Source organism: Dendrobates tinctorius, unplaced genomic scaffold (genome assembly GCF_039654945.1).
Source record: "Dendrobates tinctorius isolate UK_male_01 unplaced genomic scaffold, ASM3965494v1 ptg000241l, whole genome shotgun sequence".
Lineage (NCBI taxonomy): Eukaryota > Metazoa > Chordata > Amphibia > Anura > Dendrobatidae > Dendrobates > Dendrobates tinctorius.
This window is the reverse complement of record NW_027361908.1, coordinates 3,551,847-3,577,128: the sequence shown is the minus strand read 5'-3', so window position 1 is coordinate 3,577,128 and position 25,282 is coordinate 3,551,847. Positions and strand designations below refer to the sequence as shown.

The 25,282-nt window shown below is 45.7% G+C and overlaps 1 protein-coding gene across 2 annotated transcripts in view; it reads right to left on the bottom strand.

Annotated features, from left to right (window-relative positions):
* BRD8 (bromodomain containing 8) overlaps positions 1–25,282 on the bottom strand; it is a 284,491-nt gene that overhangs the window by 205,838 nt on the left and 53,371 nt on the right. For both annotated transcript variants that reach the window (XM_073556914.1, XM_073556915.1), the window contains exon 5: positions 24,463–24,585. In XM_073556914.1, coding sequence (XP_073413015.1) covers positions 24,463–24,585 — 123 coding nt within the window. The remainder of the gene's footprint in view (positions 1–24,462; positions 24,586–25,282) is intronic.

Genomic DNA, 25,282 nt, shown 5'->3' with positions numbered 1-25,282 from the left:
TAGGATTGTATTGTTTTGGGAGATATGTGAAAGAAGATGCCCGTTTACCATTGAATCAGAAAGCCTTTTTAATGGATAGCATAAAGTTTATACTGCACAATAACTTTTTTGACTTTCAGGGAAAACTATATCACCAACAAGTCGGTACCGCAATGGGTTCGAAAGTAGCGCCAACTTTCGCTAACCTATTTATGGCCATTTTTGAATTCATTTATATAGAAAATTCCATTTTTTCAGAGCATATTATATTTTTTAAACGGTACATAGATGACCTTATGATAGTCTTTGATAATAAATGTAATAACATAGAACAATTTCTGGAGAGCATTCAGAGAAATGATTGGGGTCTCACCTTTTCATGGGTATATAATATGGAGAGTATAGATTATTTGGATCTGACCATTTTCCATTCAGAAGGGAAGATTTTTACTAAAACTTTTTTTAAGAAGTGTGATGCAAATAGTCTGTTAGATTTTAATAGTGGCCATTATTATAAATGGTTAATCAATGTCCCGAAGAACCAGTATAAAAGGATTAAGAAAAATTGTAGTTTAGAGTCAGATTTTGTATTACAACCAAGGAATTGAAAAATAGGTTTATTGAGAAAAACTACCCAAAAAAACTGCTAGAAAAAGCATATAATGAGTGCGCAAGTTTGGAACAGATGGACCTAGTAAATCCTAAGAAAAAAGAAAAAGAGAATGATAGTTTCTCCTTAAATTTTTTAACTAATTTTACTAAACAAAATAAAAAAATTAGGAATATTTTACAGGATCATTGGTCTGTTCTTAATGATCCAGTGTTGGGGAGTATGCTACCAAATAAACCAGGACTAACCTTTAAAAGATCCTCTACTCTTAGAAATATACTGGCCCCCAGTCGCCTGAAAAAAGAAAAAATTAGGGATGAACAGTGCAAAAAACCAGGAGTCTTTAAATGTAATACCGCTCGGTGTCTGTGTTGTGGCATGATTATGCATAATATGACCACATTCAGATCAATTCAGAATAATAAGGTGTTTGATATAAAGTTTTCCCTGAATTGTAAAAGTAGTTTTGTGATATATCTGATAGAATGCGAATGTGGTTTACAGTATGTGGGTAAAACCACACAAGAACTGCATAACCGCATGAATTCGCACAGACACAATATAATTGAAGGTTTTATGTTCCATGGAGTATCAAAACATTGCACTATAAAACATGGGAAGAAACCATGTATTAAAGTGGCCCCAATTGATTATGTTTCAGAAGACTCTGTGAACAGGAGTGTCATTCTGATGAGAAAGGAAATTTACTGGATTCACAGGTTGCAGACTCTGCAACCATACGGTTTAAATGAAATATCTGACATCTTTAAATAATTTTGGTGCTCTGCATATTTGTCTGCTAAGGATTAGAGTAGTATTGGCATCTGATAATTGTGTGATGTCCATGCTATAACATTACAGCAAGGGAATGATCATATCGCTAACATATAAAGAGATACAATCGGCGGCATTTTACTATGATTGGAATAGTTGGCTGGTGCCTTGAAAAGGAACTGACAGCTCTGGAGATGTGGAGCCTTTGGCTGAGAGAACAGAAAAGTTTCTTGAGTGCAGAGCATGGGTCTGCTGTGCAGGATCGAATCCGCATAGGAGTACATACATTAATATATGATCATCTGCCTGAAATATAAGGAAAGTAAAAGTATAATATGTTGAATGAAGGGTTAATACTGAAAGGAAAATATAAGTGCAGTTATATAAGAGATTTGTGAATGTTGTTCTGCTAATTGATATGATGTACCAAGAATTTTAGACTTTTATTGAGTAGAATCATAATTTTATTATAATGTTTTACATTTTTTCTAGTGTGAAGTTTTACATATGTGTGTTTTTATATAAGTGTGTTTTATAGATGCATTTTAGTGATTTTTGTGATTTTACATTATGTTGATAGTTATGTGTGAATTTTTTTTTTTTTTTTTTTTTTTTTTTTTTTAAGTGCAATGAGCACCTACCTCACTTCCTGGGGGAGTTAGTATATAAGGAGAATGGAATGTGATGCCAGTGTAACTTTGCTCCTGAGGAAGTGTACAGTGTGTACACGAAACGCGTAGAGTTTATGGAATAAAAAGAAAGTTATAATCACTGCTTGGTCCTTGGATTAACTCCTTGTGAACTTTGGACTGGAACAGCGCGATCCTGAAAGCCGGACTTCTCTCCTTCCTATATATATATAAAAACCACAGGTGGCATCACGAACACTTTATCACAAAAACTTATAAACTTCATCCCTTGTAAATATCCCCTTTTTTTGGACACCCAGGGCAACGGACCTCTTTAAGAAGCGGCCCAATACCGAGTAAACCCACTGCCCTAGGGGGCGCTCAATATCTTCCTACCTACTTGGCTTGCATTTATTGCTGCCCCCTCTTTCTTAATTGACAGTTATTCATTTTTCGCAGCCAGAGGAGAGTGGATGGAAAATAAGTGGTTGAGAAAATGTATTGTACTGCTTGGCCCTGCCAAGAGTGCATTGGGTACTTGTGCATGATTTCCAAAGTATTTTGAGCTGTACCTGCAAGTATTTTATTCTCATTGTGGACATTATTGTAATTCTTAAAACCATGCACAATTTTTCTCACATCTGGCCATTGTCCAGTTTTCTGCCACGACTGAATTAATGGTCAAGCTAAATCATACACTGACTGAGTTAAAGCAAAACTGTGAAGTTACAAGGTTGAACACATATCATTATCTAGAAAATACATATTGCACACAATAACAGGTTCAATAAGGTTGTCAAGATACTGTATTTCATTTAATGTTTTAATTTATACGCTGGAGACACTGATTTTTATTTCACCCTCTTTCTACACAACTTTCATCCAAGCAGTTAATTCTTAAATAAAACTGTTGAACGGAAGAAAAAAAAAAAAAAAAAAAAAGGTAACTTTGCTCCTGAGGAAGTGTACAGTGTGTACACGAAACGCGTAGAGTTTATGGAATAAAAAGAAAGTTATAATCACTGCTTGGTCCTTGGATTAACTCCTTGTGAACTTTGGACTGGAACAGCGCGATCCTGAAAGCCGGACTTGTCTCCTTCCTATATATGCAATTCTAGTGACCGGCTGATTGCTGCAGTTCATCGGATCCTACCCATTTGTGCTTATGGTTTTTGTGTTTCACACAACTGAACCAGGTGAGTGGATCCATATCTGTTGAAACGTTTATATCATTGGATAAGACCCTATTGTGCGCTTCTGTCTCCCCCTTTTTTAATGCCCACTTATTGTCTGGCATCAGGGAGCTGTATTGGACCACCGATTGAACCCTTCTAATATTAATGGAAGTGCTTTTACCGGGCATAAAGCCAGTCTGGTCAGGGTGCATGAGTTCCAAAATAATTGAGTTCAGCCTAGTAGCCAAGATTTTCGTAAAAATTTTATAATCCACATTTACTAGAGATATGGGGGCGATAAGATCCACAATCTAGAGGGTCCCTCCCTTCTTTCTTAAGCACTATTATATTTGCTTCATAGAAGGACTCCGGCATGACCCCCCCCCCAGATCCCCCACAACAAAAGTGGCGCTAAAATCTCCCGGTATCTCCTGTACAACTCAAAAGGAAACCCATCCGGCCCAGGGGCTTTCCCAGAGGCCATATCCTTCATGGCATCTCCTATCTCTTCCAAAGTAAATTCAGCGTCCATAAAGGCCCGCTGAGAAGTACTCAATGTGGGGAACGTTATATCAGATAGATTGATAGCCAGGGGTGTCTAGACTGTCATTTCTTGAGCCGTACAGTGAACTATAATAATCATGGAAACAACCCACTATTTCTGAGGACACCAATGTACCGTCCGAGCTGCGGATCTGTAGTATTTTGTTAGTTGTATTGTGCTGCCGCACCAAATAGGCCAGAAATTTACTAGATTGGTTCCCTAGTTCAAAGTAGGACTGGCGGGTAAAAAATAATTTACGTTTGGACTTAGAATCTATGTGTTGAGTATATAATCTTTGGGCAGTCAGCCACTCCACTCTATTACCACTAGTTTGATCGGATATGTAAGCGGCCTCTGAATCTTTCAATCGTTGCTCTATTTCGTCATCCTCCCCCGACGTCACCCGCTTGATGTAGGAGATCGTAAAAGATAGGCAACCCCTCAAGTATGCCTGAAGGGTGTCCCAAAATAAATTAACATTCCAGGGTTCGGGGTGGGAGGACACGAAATCATGTAATTGGTCAATTGTTCTGTCAGGTGACTTAACTAATTTCAGCCAGAAAGGGTTTAATTTCCATGTCATCCTACCACTTAGTGGGCCATACCTGAGTTTAAGAATGATTGGACTATGATCCGAAATCCCCCTACTTCCATGCTCAATACTATCCACCCACATTGCCAGACAAATGACATCCGCGTCAGGGTAATTCAGAGCAAAACTCAATGCTTTCTGGAGAATTGACGTACCCGCTGGAGGGGGGATTATAAACACACAGAATAACATTTCCTAGAGCTGATCAGTGCATACACAAATATGAAGCGCCCTTCAGAGTCTCTCCGGGCCTCCCGAACCTCCCATCTAATGTCCTTGTGTATTAGTAATGAGACTCCCCTGGAATAACTGGTGTGAAATGCGTGTATAGACTACTGAACCCATGGTTTTTGTACACTCCGAGCCGCATTTCTGGTCAAGTGCGTCTCGACCAGAGCCACAATGTGAGGGTGATAGTGCCCGATTTGTGAAAATACTTTAACCTTTTTCCGGGGGGGGTTTTGATAACCCTCACATTCCAGGTCAGGCATATTAATTCAGAACCCATCTCCACTTATCTGGGCATGTTGCACATTGGCGCCGAAGTAGAACTCAGACACCACATAAATAGCAGGACTTCCATTGGCTGCAACTTCTACCTAAGTAATACTTAAAGCTAAAACTAAAGTTTTTGAAAAAAGATAACTAGATATAAACCTAGTAACAAAGGAGCAAAGTCCCGCGCCCCTATTAAAAAATAAACAAGGGGATACCATCACTGAACGCAGTGTCCGGTATTGTAGATATCTGGGTGCTCGCCAGGAGAGCTCCGATTAAGCCTGCAATTAAGGGATCCAGATGAAAGTAGACACACTAGGATTCCTTTGCAGGAGATCCTCTATGGGACCGCAGCCACTCGGTGGCCTCCGCCGGATCCGTGAAAAATACGGAGGAACCCCCGTGGACAACCCGAAGACGAGCTGGATAAATCATGGAATACACAATGTTCCTTTCCCTGAGCTGCTTCTTGATGTCGATGAATTGTGCACGTTGCTTCTGGAGTTCCATGGAGAAATCCGGGAAGATTGAGATCACAGCGTTGTTGAACTTGATGGGACTCTTGTCGTGCAAGGCGCAGAATGGTGTCCCTATCTTTACAGTTGAGGAGACGTGCCAGGAAGGGTCTAGGTGGGGCTCCCGGAGGTAAAGGTTTGGTGGGAACCCTGTGAGCTCTCTCAACAGCGAACAACGAGGAGAATTCATCTCCCCGAGAGGCCTTAAGCCAGCCCTCTAGGAATTGCTCAGGGTGCTGACCTTAAGAGCGTTCAGGCAGACCGATGACACGGATGTTATTTCGACGCATTCTGTTTTCTAAGTCGTCTGCCTTTTGCCTCCAGGCGTTCATAGATCCCGCTACCTTGGTTAACTTAGCCTCCATAGGCGTAATGATGTCTTCCACCTGGGACACTCTTGTCTCCACCTCTGTGATGCGCCCTCTCATGGCCTGCATATCCTGGCAGAGCCTCCCCACCTCAGTATAGACATCCACTATTTTCTCCGTCAGAGATGTCCTAGTGAGGGAGATAAGCAGGCATCTGAGCAGCTGATGCAGGCTAAGAGTCATTTCTTCCTGTTCCGTCTCCTCTCCACCCCCTGAGGGACGATTTTTACGCCGAGATTGTGAGGGGGCATTCCGTAGAAAGCGTGCACTCTCAGAAGGATCGGGTCTGACAAATTCCTTTAAGTTTTTCTGCTGCCGTCGATCCTTTAGATCGGTTCATGATTAAGAGTAGTGAAAAACACCGGTAGGCTGAGTGCAGACGTACTTTTTGGCCCCGCAGATTTTTCCACGCAGAATGGAAGAAATCCGCAGGTCAAATGACCTGCGTTTTTCCTGTGAACTTCTTCCATTTTCCATGCGGTTTTCTTGCGGTTTTTCCCCTGCGGATTTGGTGACAGGGGAGATGGAAAACCGAAAAAAAGAAGTAACATGCTGCGGATTTTGTACCGCAGGAAAACCGCGCGGAAAAATCTGCAGCGTCTGCACAGCGGGTTTTTTTTTTCATTGATTTTAAGGCTACTGTACATCACAATGCGGATATGCAACGTTTCTGCGTGGTAAAATCCGCTGCGGATCCGCTGCAAATCTGCATCAAGTGCACACAGCCGTATTGCTGAAATTGTAAAGTCCAGAAATCCTCCCGTTGCAATTATATACACAGCAGTTACCACGTTTATTAATTATAGCCTGGGAGCGAAGTCTGTGTAGACAGAGACAGAAGATCACTAAGGCCTGTTTTAGGCTGTGTGCACACGATGCAGATATGCAGCGGATCTGCAGCGGATTTTACCGCGCAGAAACGTTGCATATCCGCATTGTGATGTACAGTAGCCTTAAAATCAGTGAAAAAAACCCTGCTGTGCAGACGCTGCGGATTTTTCCGCGCAGTTTTCCTGCGGTACAAAATCCGCAGCATGTTACTTCTTTTGTGCGGTTTTCCATCTCCCCTGTCACCAAATCCGCAGGGGGAAAACCGCACAAAAAAACCGCAAGAAAACCGCATGGAAAATGGAAGAAATCCGCAGGAAAAATGCAGGTCATTTGACCTGCGGATTTCTTCCATTCTGCGCGGAAAAATCCGCAGGGCCAAAAAGGACGTCTGCACTCAACCTTACACATCCGTTTTTTTTGCATCCGTCAGAGTGTGAAAAAACGGATCCGTTTTAGTTTTGCCGCAAACGGATCTGTTTTTTTTTACCGATCCGCGGCAGCCGCTAATGGAAGTCTATGGGACTAAAAAAACGGATCCTCCAAAAAAAAAATGGCGGATCCGTTTTTTAACAGAAACCAATGGATTTTGACGGATTTACAAAAACGGAAGTGTCATCCAGGCCTAAGGCTCCTATGGCGGGGGGGAGGGATATCCACCCTCCGGTTCCCCCACAGTAATGGCACCAACAGGCCAGCGATTCAGTTCAGAGAGAGGGAATAATGCAGGGCCCGTCTTTCAGGGCACTCACCGCCCATCCCTCAGATCCTATAGGATACAGGTCTCTGTCCCTGAGACGCTGCAGCGCTGGACACCGCACTCCCTCTGATAGAGCGCGTGCCCAAGATGGCCGCCGCTCCCCGCGGGTCCCGCCGTCCACCCCGGCTTCCCAAGTCTCCTGCTCACTGGAGCCGTCCTGCGGACGCCAAGCGTTGCCAGATCAAGAGCAATATACAGGCGGTATGTGCAGGATATATGAAGGAGAGGCATGAGTTCTCGCAGCTTGCGTCCTTCCTTCACCACTACATAGCCACGCCCCTCAGGAACAGGTTATTCTTACAAAACAGTCTATACAGTTTATTTAAACTTCATAAACCGCACGGTAAGCCAGGTTTCACATCACCGGCTTACACATAGTCCATTATTTCATCACGTGTGGCTTTACAAAGCATTCACTAGTCACGCTGGACTCTCTCCAGTCACCGGGTGAGCGCACATTTCAGTAACAGAACATTTTCAATGCACATAGTTCTTTCCCCATACCCGGGGTTACCTCTCAGGAGCTCCTGCTCCACAGGCTGACTCCTCGTCAGTCCAAGGTCCTCAATAGGACAGCGTCTTTCTCAGTGTGGGGCCGTCCCAGGCTCTGCACACACATGTCGCCTGTCCGGGTGCTATTCAGGACACTTGTCCAACACCCAGGCCACCAGGTCCAAGGTCTCATCACGTGCTCCAGGAATCCGATCCTACTCCCAGGATCTTCCAACACAGACATTCCAGGACCTTTCACCCTGAACCATTCAGGTACACACACACTGTCCATGTGACCAGACCTCAGTCACATTATATGGTTGTAACCACCCCCATGGATGGGTGGTACATGTGTGGTCAATTCCCGCCCATCTCTCTGACTAATCCTATAAGCCACCCTTATAATAATACACAAATACTTGTGGAACTATAAGTCCCAGCATAACCATATCATTTTGGGCTTACAGCGCAGAGAACCTCTGCGACACATACCGGTCATTTACAATAATAATAATGCCAGTCATTAATTTACCATTATAATTATGCCTCCAAGCGCATCCTGAAGCGCATACACAGTGCCCCCTAACTGTAACCTAACTGTAACAGAGGTTACTGCATCACAGTGCATGGAAGCATAAAGGCATCCAGAGCCTGAGGTTCCCCCTGGGGTATAGAGAACAGAATGTTTCCACTTTTTTGTTTTTGAAGTCGGCGAACAGATCTATGTCCGGATTTCCCCACATCTTTACAATCTGCCGAAAAATGGACTGCTTTAGGACCCACTCGCCCTGCCGCAATTAAGTGCGGCTCAGAAAGTCTGCTTTTTGGTTCTCTATTCCCCGAATGTGCAATGCGGAGAGGGATAGCAGATTTTCCTCTGCCAGGCTGAGGATTTTTGAGGAGGCATCCATTAGGGCTCGGGACCTGGTTCCCCCCTGATGGTTTATATAGTCTCCCCATCCCGTGGGACTGGCATCCGTGGTGAGAATGCATAATATTTTTGTTACTCAGGGGATCCCCTTGGATAGGTTGTCGGCATTCCTCCACCAGGCTAGGGAATCAATAGTTCTTGAATCTAGGGTTATGTGACCTCCTAAGTGACCTCAATGACCTGGCCATTTTTTTGCAATTCTGACCAGTGTCTCTTTATGAGGTAATAACTCAGGAACGCTTCAACGGATCCTAGCGATTCTGAGACTGTTTTTCGTGACATATTGGGCTTCATGTTAAAGGTAAATTTAGGCCAATAATTTTTGCGTTTGTGAAAAAAAAAAACGGAAATTTGGAGAAAATTTTGAAGATTTCACAGTTTTCAAATTTTGAATTTTTATTCTGTTAAACCAGTGTTATGTGACACAAAATAGTTAATAAATAACAGTTTCCACATGTCTACTTTACATCAGCACAATTTTGGAATCAAATTTTTATTTTTGTTAGGAAGTTACAAGGGTTAAAAGTTGACCAGCGATTTCTCATTTGTACAACAAAATTTACAAAACTTTTTTTAGGGACCACCTCACATCTGAAGTCAGTTTGACGGGTGTATATGGCTGAAAATAGCCAAAAATGAGACCATTCTAAAAACTGCACCCCTCAAGCTGATCAAAACCACATTCAAGAAGTAACCCTTCAGGTGTTTCACAGCAGCAGAAGCAGCATGGAAGGAAAAAAATAACATTTAAATTTTTAGTCACAAAAATGATCTTTTAGCAACAATTTTTTTATTTTCCCAAGGGTAAAAGGAGAAAGTGGACCCCAAAAGTCCAATTTGTCCTGAGTACACTAAAACTCCATATGTGTGTGAGGGGGGGGGGGAGAGCCACTGTTTGGGCGCACGTCAGGGCTCGGAAGGGAAGGTGCGCCATTTGACTTTATGAATGGAAAATTAGCTCCAATAATTAGCGGACACCATGTCACATTTGGAAAGCCCCTGTGTACCTAAACTTTGGAGCTCCCACACAAATGACCCTATTTTGGAAACTAGACCCCCCAAAGGAACTTATCTAGATGCATAGTGAGCACTTTGATCCTTAAGGTGCTTCACAAATTGATCCGTAAAAATGAAAAAGTACTTTTCTTTTAGCCCCAATTTTTTCATTTTCACATGGGCAACATGATAAAATGGATCCTAAAATTTGTTGGGAAAGTTCTCCTGAGTACACCGATACCTCATATGTGGTCATAAACCACTGTTTGTGCGCACGGCAGGGCTCAGAAGGGAAGGAGCTCCATATGACTTTCTGAATGGAAAATTTGCTCCAATCGTTAGCGTCGCATATGGAGAGCCCCTGTGTGCCTAAACATTGGAGCTCCCCCCACAAGTGACCTGATTTTAGAAACTAGACCCGCCAGGGAACTTATCTAGATGTGAGGTGAACACTTTGAACCATCCCAAGTGCTTCACAGACGTTTATAACGCAGAGCCGTGAAAATAAAAATATATTTTTCCCTCAAAAAATGAATTTTTAGCCCGTAATTTCTATTTTCACAAGAGTAACAGGAGAAATTGGACCCCAAAAGTTGTTGTAATGTTTGTCCTGAGTACACTGGTACCCCATATGTGGGGGGGGGGGGGGGGGACCACTGTTTGGGCACACGTCAGGGCTCTGAAGGGAAGTAGTGACGTTTTGAAATGCAGACTTTGATGGAATGGTCTGCGGGCGTCATGTTACGTTTGCAGATCTCCTTATGTGCCTAAACAGTAGGAAACCCCCACAAGTGACCCCATTTTGGAAACTAGACCCCCTAAGGAACTTATCGAGATGTGTGTTGAGCACTTTGAGCCCCCAAGTGCTTCACAGAAGTTTATAGCGCAGAGCCGTGAAAATAAAAAATCATTTTTTCAACAAAAATAATTTTTTAGCCCCTTATTTTTTAATTTTCCCCAGGGTAACAGGAGAAATTAGAACCCCAAAGTACGCTGATACCCCATATGTTGGGGTAAACCACTGTTTGGGCACACCTCGGGGCTTGGAAGGGAGGGAGCACAGTTTGACTTTTTGAATGCAAAATTGGCTGGAATCAATGGTGGTGCCATGTCGCGTTTGGAGAACCCCTGATTCTAACTCCAACCCTAACCCCAACACACCCCTAACCAAAATCACACCCCTAACAAAAACCCCAACCACGAGCCTAACCCTAACTCCAACGCCAACCCTAGTTCCAACCCTAACCCTAAGTGAAAAATAAAAATGAAATAAAAATATATATTTTATTATATTTCCCTACCTATGGGGGTGATAAAGGGGGATTTACTATATTTTTATTTTCAGCACTGTGATAGGGTCTATCACAGTGATCAAAATGTACCTGGAATGAATCTGCCAATGAATTTTGGAAGATAGCGGCGCCCATGGAGGAAGACGGAGGGACATCAGGACACAGGAGGTATCCGGGGTGAAGGGGGGATCGGAAGGCGGGGGAGAAGAGGGGAGGGAAGCAAATACTGACGGCGGCGGCAGATTGCCCTGTCGTCGGTGGAGGAGGGGGGCAGATCACGGTCTCCAGCCATGGCCGATGACATTGCAGCATCGGCCCTTGCTGGATTGTAATATTTCACCAAGTTTCATTGGTGAAATATTACAATCGCTCTGATTGGCTGTTTCACTTTCAACAGCCAATCAGAGCAATCACAGCCACGGGGGGAGGGGCAAAGCCACCCTCCTGGGGTTAACTACAGGTACCTGTGGGTCGGGTTTGCCCCCGGTCACTCGAGCCGCAGGAACGCGATTTCCATCATGACGCCTACGTAGGCGCCACAGGTCGTAATGGCACGACTTCTCATGACGCCTATGTAGGAGTCATAGGTCAGGAAGGGGGTTAATACCGGCTGGTTTGCTAATATATCCCATTGGAGATCCCTTGTATGCAGTTGCGCCCACTGGCTTTTCTTAGTGTCATGGAGGGGCTCTGTATTGCTTTTGCCACTATCTGCGCAATTTTTTCTATTTTGTGGCTTGGGAGGCGGCACTCTTGCTTGTTTGAATAAAACGTGAGCCCTAGGAATTCCTGCACTTTGCTGGGCTCCAGCCTGGATTTCTTAGGTTTAGAAGCCAGCCGAGGTTCTGTAGAGTGTCTATCACTCTGTCCCTCTGTTTGAAGTTTTGGGCCGAGTCGCCTGCTATTAAGAAATCGTCCAAGTATGGGATTATTAGGATGTCCTGCTCCCTTAGGTGGGTCATCATCTCTGCTACTAATCTTGTGAACACACGTAAGGCTATAGATATTCCGAAAGGCAGGTCTCTGTATTGGAATTCCCTTATCTCGCCCTCTATGGAAACCACTAGTCTGAGGAATTTCCGATAGTCTTTGTAAACGGGGATGCGATGGTACACGCCGCTGAGATCTAATACAGTCATGAAACAGTTTGGGACCAGGATTTTGATGGTGGATTTGATTGATTTAATTTTGAATTTTTTACATATCCATTTAGTTTCCGTAAATTTATAATTGTTCGATATGTGCCGTCCGGTTTTGACACTAGAAAAAGCGGGGAGTAGAACCCTTTGCCCATCTCCTGAGGGGGAACCCCCTGAAGGACTGCTTTTTTTTTTTTTTACTAGCTTTAGGACCTCGCATTCTAGAGCTTTTTGTTCTCGTGTAGAGGATCTTAGTGGGGTTACACACATTTTTAAGGTGGGAAAAAGAGAAAGTCTATCCTCAGGCCTGACTCGATTAGATTCAACATCCAAGGGCTGTTCGAGATTTTTCCCAGGCCGGAAGGAAAAGGGTTAATTTTCCCTCCACCCTGGAAGAACTGTCACTTTGAGGATTTTTTGTCCCGGGAAGAACTGCCAAAGAGGAAACCTCTATCCCTCTTTCTCCCCTCATCCTATCTGTTCCCTTGATGGCCTTTTACGAAAAAACTTTTTGTTCCGAAAAGATGGATTTTTGGTTCTTACCGTAAAATCTCTTTCTTAGAGCCTTCATTGGGGGACACAGAATACCATGGGTGTATGCTGCTGCTGCTAGGAGGCTGACACTATGCAAAAACAAGAAAATTAGCTCCTCCCCGGCAGTATACACCCACCGACAGGCACCAAGCACCTCAGTTGCTGAAAAAGCAGTAGGAGAAGCAACGAGAAAAACTCGAACCATATATACCAACCCAACAAGGGACTCTAAGACCCAACACGGTACAACTTAAACAGGGAGGGTGCTGTGTCCCCCAATGAAGGCTCTAAGAAAGAGATTTTACGGTAAGAACCAAAAATCCATCTTTCTTTATCGCCTTATTGGGGGACACTTAATACCATGGGATGTCCCAAAGCAGTCCCAAGGGTGGGAACAGCAAAAGGAACGAAAGTAACCGAAAGGCTCAGGTCGGCCGGTGAGCCACCGCCGCCTGCAGAACCTTCCTACCAACCACAGCATCAGACGAAGCCTGGGTATGAACCCTGTAGAACCTTGTGAAGGTGTGCAAAGATGACCAGGTTGCAGCCTTGCAAATTTGCATGGCCGAGGCCTGGTGACGAGCAGCCCACGAAGCCGCCACAGCCCGGGTGGAATGAGCTCTTACTCCCGGAGGGGGCCGCTTTTCCTGAAGACGATACGCTTCCAGAATGGTAGAACGAATCCAGCGAGCGATCGTGGATTTGGAAGCCGGAAGGCCCTTCTGGCGACCTTCAGAGATGATCAGCAAGGAATCGGACAGACGAAAGGAAGAGGTCCTGGCAAGATAGACACGCAAGGCTCTAACTACGTCCAGTTTGTGGAGAGACTTCTCAAGAGGATGAGATGGAGCCGGACAAAAAGAAGGAAGGACGATATCCTCATTGATATGGAAAGCGGAAACCACCTTTGGAAGAAAAGAAGGAACGGGCCTGAGGACGGCTTTGTCCTGATGGAGAATGAGGTAAGGAGAACGACATGACAAGGCCGCCAATTCAGAAACTCTTCTGATGGATGAAATGGCGATCAAAAAGGTGACCTTCCAAGAGAGAAGGGACAAAGGAATGTCCTGGAGAGGCTCGAACGGCGCCTTCTGGAGCGCGCTAAGGACGAGATTGAGATCCCACGGGTCTATTGGCGAATGATGAGGAGGAGCCACGTGGGAAACCCCTTGTAGAAAGGTCTTGACCTGTGGTAGAGAAGCTAGCTCTCTTTGGAAGAGGATAGAGAGAGCGGAAACCTTGCACTTGAGCGTACTGAGGGACAGACCCGCGTCTAACCCAGCCTGAAGAAACCCCAGGATAGACGGGATAGAAAAAGACATTGGGAAGACTCTTATCATCGCACCAACGGAAAAAAGCCTTCCAGTACCTATAGTAAATGCGGGAAGAGGCTGGTTTCCTGGCTCTGATCATAGTTTGACTGGACAGACCTGATTCCTTCAGAATTGCGGTCTCAACGGTCATGCCGTCAAACTCAGAGACTGAGAATCCTCGTGGTAAAGGGGGCCTTGCGAGAGAAGGTCTGGACGGTCCGGAAGCCTCCAGGGAACGTCCGCGAGCATGTTGACCAGTTCCGCGTACCAAGGCCATCTTGGCCAATCTGGAGCGACTAGAATCACTGGTACACCTTCCGATTTTATCTTTTTGACCACCCGAGGGATCAATGCCAGAGGCGGGAACAGATACGGAAGTTGAAACTGGGACCACGGAGTCACCAGTGCGTCGCATGCGACGGCTAGAGGGTCCCTGGACCTGGCTACGAACTGCGGCACCTTGTGGTTCATCCGAGATGCCATGAGATCGACATCCGGGGTGCCCCAACGGTCGCATATCTGAGAGAAAACCGCGGGGTGCAGGGACCATTCGCCGGACGCTAGGCCCTGGCGACTCAGAAAGTCGGCTGCCCAATTTTCCACCCCTGGAATATGGACGGCGGAGATTGTCGGAAAGCAACGTTCTGCCCAGCGTAATATCTTGGCCACTTCTGACATTACTTGTTTGCTGCGCGTGCCCCCCTGATGGTTTATGTACGTCACGGCCGTGGCATTGTCCGACTGAATACGGACCGGCTTGCCGGAGAGGAGGGGCTGCCAATGAAGAAGGGCCAGGAAAATTGCCCTGATCTCCAAAAGATTGATTGGGAGGAGAGACTCCTGTGGCTTCCAGCGGCCTTGGGCCGCTTTCTGATGGAACACGGCTCCCCATCCTAGAAGGCTCGCATCGGTGGTGATGATTTGCCACTGAGGCGGAAGGAAGGACCTCCCTTGGAGAACTGACGCTGGCCGTAGCCACCAAGTGAGAGACTGCCTCACTCTGAGATTTAGCCGAATAGGACGGTCCAAGGACATCGTGGTCTTGTCCCAGGCTGAAAGCAGAGATAGCTGGAGGGGGCGAAGATGAAACTGCGCAAAGGGCACTGCTTCCATGGAGGCCACCATCTTCCCCAGGACCTTCATGCCGAACCGAATGGGAATGGGAGCAGGCCTCTTGAGAGTTCTGATGCCCTTGGACAGAGTTGTAAATTTTTCCTTTGGAAGAAAAACACGGGCTAGCTCCGTGTCAAATTCCATACCCAGAAAGGTCAGACGCTGGGTGGGGATCAGAATGGACTTCTCCTTGTTGACCAGCCAACCTAGGCGCCTGAGAGTGTCCAGGGTTATCTGAAGGCTCCGGAGACAGTCCTGGCGAGACGAACCCTTGATCAAAAGATCGTCCAGATAAGGGATGATGAGGATCCCTCTGGAGCGAAGGATGGCCATGACGGTCGCCATCACCTTCGTGAAAACCCGGGGCGCTGAAGCCAGGCCGAAAGGAAGAGCTGTGAACTGAAAGTGGTCTCCCTGAAACGCAAATCGAAGATACTTCTGATGTTGCACAAAAATTGGAATGTGCAGATAGGCATACCGAATGTCCACCGAGCAGAGAAATTCCCCGGGCTCCATGGAAGCAATCACCGAACGAAGAGACTCCATCCTGAAATGAAGAATCTTCACGTGGCGATTGAGCAATTTGAGGTCCAGAATAGGACGAAGAGAGCCGTCTTTCTTCGGGACTACAAAGAGATTGGAGTAGAACCCGAAAAACCGTTCCTGAGGGAAAGGGAACAATGACTCCGGCGGAAAGAAGGGAGGAAATGGCCTGCAGAAAACCCGGAATCTGGGCCCGCTGTCGCGGAGGCCGAGACCGGAAAAACCGTCTGTTCGGGAGTGAAGCAAATTTGATTTTGTAACCGGATGCGACGAGTTCTCTGACCCAAGCGTCGTCGACAACGGACAGCCAAGCATCCGCGAAAAAGGAAAGTCTGCCTCCCACCCTGGAAGAAATTCCAGGTGGGGGTGACCCGTCACTTAGACGAAAATCTGCCGGAATTGGCTCCTGCAGATCTGGAATATTGTCCTCTAGATCTCCAGCGAGGAGCGGGTTTGTAGGAAGGTTTCCTCTGATCCCGCTCCCTGGTGGCAGGCGGCCGATCCTGTTGAGTGGCTCTCTCCGTGGCAGAGAAGGGACGAAAGGGCCTGAATGGTCGAAACCCCCTTCTGTTGAAAGGACGTTTTGGTCGAGACTGGGGAAGCGAAGTACTTTTACCTCCAGTGGCATCGGAAATTATCTGATCCAGCTTTGCTCCAAAGAGCCTAGAGCCATGGAATGGCAGATTGGTAAGCGACTTTTTCGAAGTAGTGTCCGCATTCCATGACTTTAGCCAAAGGACTCGGCGTACAGCTACTATGTTGCTGTTAGCCCTTGCTACGCAGCCGGCCGCGTCCAAGGAGGCGGCCAAAAGGTATTTTCCCGCCTAGTTAATCTGATCTGCAAGATCTGCCAACTCGTCTTGAGGAGCTGACGCTAAGATGCCTCTGCGAAGAATTTTTGCCCAAGCAGAAATGACCTTCGCCACCCAGGCGGATGCGAAAATAGGGCAGAGAGAGGCGCCAGATGCCTCAAAGATAGACTTAGCCAGAGATTCAATCTGCCTGTCAGTAGGATCTTTGAGCGATGCCCCGTCTGGCAGAGAGAGCACCATTTTTGAGGCTATCCGGGAAACTGGAGGATCTACCTCGGGAGCCTTGGACCACTTTGAGAGCAGTTCTGCGTCAAAGGGGTACAGAACGTCCAAGTACTTGCGGCCTGAGAAACGTTGCTCAGGGCGCTCCCAGTGTTTGGATAAGGTAGTATCGAAATCGTTGTGATTGGGAAAGGTTCGAGACGGAGGTCTGGCTCGTCTAAGGAGAACCGAGCTTTCCTGAGTTGGAGCCTCATCCTGTTTAAGTTTTAGTGTTTGGAAGATAGCTGCAATAAGACTATCGACCATGTCCCGCGTTTTAGAGACGCTGTTCCCCTCTGAGCTAGCTTCCGAATGAGAATCATCGCCTAACTGAAGGTTGTCATCCGAGGAAGGAGAAGGAGGCCTGGGAGCGGAAGGGCCCTGCGAGCTCGAAGACGAAGTGGACAGAGCCCGCTTCCTAGAAGTCCTTCCCTGTCTCTCTCTCTGAAGGTTGCGGTCAGGTGCGGACGACTCCCCCCGAGAGGTGGTCGGGGCAGAGGTGGCTGAGGATAGCTGAGGTAATCGTTCTAAGACCTGGACCAGCGACTGTGATACTTTTGTCAAGTCAGAAACAGACTGACATTGTAACGGCCCACTCCGGGGGGGAGAGAGGAGGGAAGAGCGCCCTCCGCCCGGGACTCTGTGCGTTCCTGAGATGCTGACATATTTGAAGGACTGCAGGGGGGGGCAGAATGGGGACTACTGACCCGATGGCCACTTCTTTTTACAGCGCGCACAGGCGTAATAGGTAGCGGTGGGCCTGAAGCAGAGATCCCCTGAAGGGTTGGGCATAAGTAAACTGCACTGAATGGCTGCAGATATTAGGCTGGTTTCACACTTGCTTTTTTTTGCAGCCCGTTTTCCCGCAAAAAAACGCATTGAAAAAACGCATACAAAAGCATACAACTGCTGCGTTTTTTTCAAGCATTTTTATGAGCATGCATGAAAAAAACGCAGCGTTTTTATGCGTTTGTATGCGTTTTTAGTGCGTTTTTTCCAAACATTAGGTGGCCCCTCACACTAACCCAAACCATGACTTTACTAACCCTAACCCTGACCCTGACCCTAACCCTTAACCAAACCATACTTAACCCTAACCCAAACCCTAAACCCTAACTAACCCTAACCCTGACCCTAAACCTAACCCTAACCCTAACCCTTAACCAAACCATACTTAACACTAACCCAAACCCTAAACCCTAACTAACCCTAACCCTGACCCTAAACCTAACCCTGACCCTAACCAAACCATACTTAACCCTAACCCAAACCCTAAACCCTAACTAACCCTGACCCTAACCCTGACCCTAACCCTTAACCAAACCATACTTAACCCTAACCCAAACCCTAACTAACCCTAACCCTGACCCTAAACCTAACTCTGACCCTAACCCTAAACCCCCTTAACTAACCCTAACCCAAACCCCTAAATTCCATGGTTAACAAAAAAAAAACGCTTGTGCAAAAAAACGCATACATAAGCATGCCAATGCGCACATATGCGCACCCATAGACTATAATGGGTGTCTTGCTGTAAAAAAAAAGTATTGCGCGCGCATGCGTTTTTTTGAGGCAAGACGGACGCACCAAAAAATGCAACAGGCTGCATTTTGTGCGCCCGAGCGCATACCGCAAAAAAACGCATGCGCGGAAAAACGCGTACAAACGCATGTGTATGCGCACATAAGCGCATCCCATGCAAAGTATAGGGGAAAAAAACGCATGCGCTATTTAGCGCTAAAATACCGCGAAAAAAAACGCAAGTGTGAAACCAGCCTTAGGGAATAACTGCCGAGGAGAGCTAATCCCTGCCTCAGAGCCGAGCCTACCGAGATTCTGTGCGAGCAGCAGAAGAAAACGCCGAAGTGTCCCCCAAGCAACGCAGGAAGGAGTGATTCAGGCATCAGGAAAACCTTGTGCTGGGAGATGGGGCGGAGCTTAGCGGCCGCGCCGTGATTGGTTAATAGCGACGGGGAGGGCATGGCAGAAGAGGGGGCTGGCATCCAAGAGAGAAAGAAGCCCTGTGATGGGCTAGAAAGGGCGCTCTGAAAAGAGCGCGCTCAGGAAGGGAGGAGGGAGAGCAGAGGAATTCCCCGCGCTGAGGGGAAAGTGAAAGTGAAAGTGCCTCCCACCCTGACGGCGCCGCAGCCCCATGCCCGACATACCGCGCTAAGGATGCGATCTGACCAGGTCCTGCTGCTTGTGACGCTGCGGTGAGCGAGGGGATCCCCGTAGACTCCCTGGCTAGAGCAGGGAAAGTGAAGGAAGGCAAGCGGCTGAGCGCGCGACAGGCAGAAAAGGGCGGGAGATTCAAACTTGTGGAACTGCAAAACAAGGTCCCTTCTTCTCCCATGTCACTGGAGCTTATGCGGGGCCGGAGGGAACGTACAGGCACTTACCTGACGTCCCAGAGGAGGATGACCACAGGGGCCCACGGGGAAACGGCAGGCCGCTGGGAGGGGAAGGAGTCCTCTGTACCCGCATCCTGCAGAAGACGGCTTGAAACACCTGCGATCGCCGTCTTCCTCTCAGCCCTGTCTCGAGAAAGGGGTGAGGAGGGGGATTCGGCAAGGACCAGCCACCTGTCCGCAACCCTTATCACCAGAAGGTGATAGGGAAGAGTCCTGCCTGCGGTACTGAGAGTTGCGATGTGGGTGACACCACACTGCTCGCTCAGCCGCATGATATGGGAAATCAGGGTGATAACTATACCCTGTTTCCCGATGGAAAAGAACCTAAAAGACAAAAGAGGGAAAAATTAAAAAGTTCAAACTAAACCTGAAAGGAAAATTGGATTAAAACTGCGGATCTGGGGAGATCCCGGTCCGCCTCCTACAGACACTAAGCACAAACTGAGGTGCTTGGTGCCTGTCGGTGGGTGTATACTGCCGGGGAGGAGCTAATTTTCTTGTTTTTGCATAGTGTCAGCCTCCTAGCAGCAGCAGCATACACCCATGGTATTCTGTGTCCCCCAATAAGGCGATAAAGAAAGACCGTTTAAACGCCCCAGGTTTGGAAAGCACTTTTTCTTATCCCCAGCCTTCTGGAGGATATCATCCAGTGTCTCTCAGAATAAGAATTTTCCCTCGCATGAGATTGAGCATAATTTCATTTTTGTTTGTAAGTCCCCTGGCCAGCATTTGAGCCATAATGCTCTCCGGGCTGCGTTCGATAGGGCTGTGACTTTAGAAGTTAAGCGGACTGAGTCAGCGGACGAGTCCGCTAAGAAGGCCGCCGCTCCTCTTATCACTGGGATAGATTCTAGAATCTTATCTCTTGGTATGCCCTTCCTCAGTTGTTTCTCGAGTTGATCTATCCATATCATTAGGGATCTGGAGGTAATCCATGCTGACAGCTGATGTGAAAATACTGGCTAAAGTGCTGGCGAACTGACTAACTGGTGTTGTTGATACATTGATCCATATGGATCAATCAGGGTTTATGCCCAACAGATCAACAGCAGCCAATATACAGAGACTATATCTCAATCTGCAGTTGCCAGTCGATAACCCAGGTGGGAGGGTGATAGCCTCACTTGATGCCCATAAAGCCTCTGACTCTGTAGAATGGTCATACCTGTGGAGAGTGCTGCAGAGTATGGGCTTTGGTCCTCAATTTACAGCGTGGATTCAGCTATTGTATACTCAACCCACAGCTAGACTTAAGATTAATGGGGTAATGTCCGCGGGAATACAGCTGCATAGAGGAACGAGGCAAGGCTGTCCACTGTCGCCGCTCCTGTTCGCTATTGCGATAGAGCCATTGGCGGCTGCTATTAGACGCAACAAGGCAATAAAGGGGTTTCAATATGGCGATTTGGAGGAAAAGGTGGCCCTGTATGCGGATGACCTTTTGTTATTCCTCAGCTTCATTGGATCATGCTGTGCAGACCATTGAGGGGTTCCGTGAGATCTCAGGACTGACCATAAATTGGTCTAAATCAAGCCTATTTAAAGTGGACAGGGAGGTGGTAGGGACTCAGGAAGACATAGGGGCCAACAAACTACAATGTGTGGAAATGTTTAAATATTTGGGGATACAGGTTTCCCTACCGGTGACCGAGTACCTTAATACTAATCTAGTACCCCTAATGGCAATTCTAAGAACTAAGGTGGATACTTGGAACAAATTACACTTGTCGGTGGTGGGAAGGATTAATCTACTTAAAATGGTTTTAATGCCCAAGCTTTTATATATATTACACAACTCCCCAATCTGGATACCGCAGAAAAGGTTCAGAGGGGTGAATTCACTGTTTAGGGCCTTGGTATGGGGTAAGAAACAACCTAGAATAAGGCTTGAAACCTTGCAAAGACCAAAGGATAAGGGGGGACTGGCACTACCAAATCCGGAACTGTATTTTTTAGCTGCCCAAAGTCAACATCTCAGAGGGTGGTTTAATCAAGAGAAGGCAGGCGTCAGAGGAGTGCTGGAATACGTACTAAATAGAAGCCCGTTGATACTTGGCCTAGAGGATGGGAAGATGGGTGTAATGGGAGACGGGTGTCCCACTCTGCGACTCTTACAAGACCTGTGGAAGAGACTAAAGAGGGTGAGAGGGGTGACCGGGTTGACTAGATTCACAGTTATATGGGATAATAGTAACCTCCCAGAGATTCGGAAACTTGGGAGACTGGAAGGCTGGAAACGTAGGGGGCTGACATTAATGTCTCAAATTATGGATAACGGGGAGTTGAGACCGTTTGTGCAATTACAGAGGGAGTTTCAGTTGCCGGATTCTGAATGGTATCACTACTGTCAGGTACGGCATTCCATTACGGCTCAAAAACTTTCCAGAAACCTGCAGATACAATCTGACATAGTGTTGGACTATATATGTGGTGGTGATGGACTTACAAAAGGGGTAATTTCTAACACCTACAAAGATATATTGCATACACATTTAATGGGGTTCCCACTTAAAGCAAGATCCAAATGGGAGGGAGAGATTGGGGTGATGACTGACGAGGTATGGGACAGCGTCCTAGAATATGTCCCCAAACTTACTATGAGTGAACCAGCTAGGTTGTCCCATCTTTATGTGATCCATCGTGTGTACCGTACCCCCCTTCTGATGTTTAAAATGGGGCTGAGGGACAACTCTGACTGTCCAAGATGTGGGGGGTCTGATGCCGGAATCCTTCATATGATGTGGACTTGTCCCAGGCTATCTGCGTTCTGGTTTAATATCATTAACAGAATAGAAGGGGCTTACGGAAGTGTTATACCCAAAAACCCACTGGTCTGCATACTGGGATATGTGGAGGAAATTGAAATAGTTAATAGTGCAAAGCTTGCTATAGCCAGACTACTATATGTAGCAAGGAAGCTGATTGCGAGCAACTGGATCAGGAAAGAACCACCTTCTGGGAGAGAGTTTGTGAAACAGGTGTCTTGTATCATCCGGCTGGAGGAAAGGATATATGGTAAAAGAGGCAATTCTAAAACCTATGAGAGGTTGTGGAATCCCTGGTTACAATACGGTACAGTTAACTGATGGGAATGTGCTATATTTTACAATGCTGGTGTTGTGGATAAACCATTAATACCCGGACATAGGAACATTTCTGTTTTGTATGGTTTGATTGACAATATGGGTAAAAAGGATGACTAATGGTAAATTACGGTGTAAGAGAAATCTTATGGAGAAAAGAGTTATATAAACTGTCTACATGGAGGGGAGGGGGGGGGGGGACAGGGATGTTCAATTTGTAAATCTATTGTTTGTGGAAGATTTACTGTATATTCTGTATTTTGAATTCTGATTAATAAAAATCTATGATAAAAAAAAAAAAAAAAAAGGGATCTGGAGGTATATGTTGCAGCTATGGCTGGTCTAAGGTTTCCCCCTCCTGATTCCCAGGGGCACCGTAATACTGTAGGTCACTCGTCAGGGACAGGAACCCAACTGGGGGCGGAGGAGAGGTACCGCCCTTTTATCTGTAGGTTACTGTCCCTGAAGGGCGGATCCCCTCACTCCGTGGTGCTGTCATGGGGGATAGAGAACAAAAACTTTTTAGCTCTAAATTTTGTATTTTCACAAGGGTAGCAGGAGTAAATAAACCCCAATATTTGTTGTGTATTTTCTCCAGAGTTCACTGATAGCCCATATGTCATCGAAAACTACCTTAGAGGCACAGTGCAAAGCTCAGAAGGGAAGAAACGCAATATTACAGTGCAGATTTTGCTGCGCTTGTTTCAGGGTGCCATGTTAATTTGGCAGAGCCCGAGGTGCCAACACAGCAGAACCCCCCCCCCCCCCATAAGTGACTCCATTTTACAAACAAAACCTGTCAATGAATTCATCTAGTGGTGCAGTGATTATATTGACACCACATGTGTGTCACAGACTTTTATACCATTGAGCAGTGAAAAGAAAATAATTTACATTTTCACCAGCAAGATTGTCTCCCTGCCTGTTCTATCACATTAGCAAAAGAAACTTATGATTCTTGCCCGGGGAAGAAATTGTGGTATATTCAGACCACATTCTACAACGGTCAGACACAATCATTGCACAGTACACAGCAGGGGCACTTTTATAAGATTATTTCAGCACAGGAACATTTTATTATCCAGCGCTACTGCTTAAAATGCACTTTGTTGATGGGAAAACCCCCTTAGAAATTTCTGAGAACGGCCTTAAAAAAAAAAAAAAAAAAAAAAAAAAAACTTTCATAGCATATATTAAAAAAAAAAAAAAAGATAAAAGAAAAAACACCACCAACCAGTCAACTATTGCGCAAAACACTGGTTAATATAAGGCATACCACTTAAATATCGGAATGGTGGTGCATGTAAAATAGGGTGAATAATAATGAAGAAAAAAAAAAAAAAAAAAAAAAAAAACAGCACTCGCCATTCCTTAAAAAAAAAAAAAAAAAAAAAAATAATTATGTCCTTTATTTCATGTGGTGGGACAGTCCTTAGAAAGCATGGGAGCAGGGAAGTGAAGGAGGACAACAGCCATTTTACGCCTATCCCATCACTTATGCAGGTCTAAGCATGCTGGAGTTACACATAAGCATAAAAAAACAAACAAACGGACTGATTTTGACGGCAGAGAGTCGCACCAATGTTCTCCGTATGGTGATCCGTGTGTAATCCGTTTGCAATGCGAAGATGCGATTTCCTCGCAACTAAGCATCTGTGTGACATCCATATGGCATCCATATGTGATGCGTATGCCGTGATTTTATCTCAGCCTTGCAAAATGGACATATAATTAGTCCATAGCCTGAAATTAATTTACATCCTAATCAACAACCCTATTTATTGGCTGAAAATGGATGAGGCAATTTCCTGTCACCTGGAAAATGCTTGCATATTTCTCTGTGCGATTTTTTTCTTGCACCCATAGACATGCATTGGCGAGTCTCAGACGATATACGTGTGCAACCACACTATGCTGCAATTTCACTTGTATGTATAATACGGCCGAGAAGGAAAAAAAAAATGGGAGCTGTCCCACAACAGTGGTCCGAATGCTATGCGATGTTTTACCGCATAGCACTTGTCCGTATTCCTCTCTAGTGTGACTCCGGCCTTGGGCACAAAACGGCTGTTGTCCTCCTTCACTTCCCCGCTTCCCTTGAATTCTAAGGACTGTCCCACCACATGAAATAAAAGACAAAAAAATTTTATGGAATGGCGAGTGCTGTTTTTTTTGCATTTATAGGATACCTTTTGGTTATGAAATAAAATATCCAGGACAGGAAAAACCCTTTAATATGAACAAAAATGAAAAATCCTAAAAACACGTACCTATACTTTTCTTGTGTTTCTTTAATAGTTTTCTTCAATTCCTCAATTCTTTCGGTTGTGAGTTTACGCACAATTACATCTTCAACAGTCTCTACAACTTCTCCCCGTTCTCCTCGTTTCCGTCTTAAAGCAATACAACAACAAAGAAAATAGGTTTGCAAAAAGTCCAAATAAAAGTAACACAAAGCACTTCCTAAAGATGCAAATAGACTATTGAAGGGGGTTACAATTTCTAACAGCCAGGATTCAATGCACAGTAATTTGCAGACAGATGTTAAGAAGTACATTACTGCAGATTGGATGCACATGAGCGCTGCTCTGAATGGTGTAGTAGCAGTCAGCATTCTACAGCTTTAGCAAACAGAGGGTAGGCTATACTCTTCCACCTCTGAGGGAACATGAAGCTGTACCTGCCCAACTACTCAGCATCACCCAGGGCTGTGGAGTCGGAGTCGTGGAGTCGGTGCTCGTTTTGGTGGAGTCGGAGTTGGAGTCGGTATAAAATGGACCGACTCCGACTCCTAAAATATATAATAAATTGGGTACAGTAATTCAATGCAGGATGTGCTGAATATTTTTTCATAGGAGTTTGGGAAAGTTATGAAATGTCCTATAAATGGCTGTTATATTCCTGATCTAAGGCTACATTCACACACAGCGTTTTTCCTGTGTTTTTTGAGGATACGTTTTTCAGCTGCAAAAGCAGATCAGCTTTTTAAAAAACTGCATCACCTGAAAGGTTTTTGAGCTCATAGATAATGTTTTCAATAGCAAAAGCAGATTAAAAATCTGCTCTATCCATTTATCCATATCTGTCTAT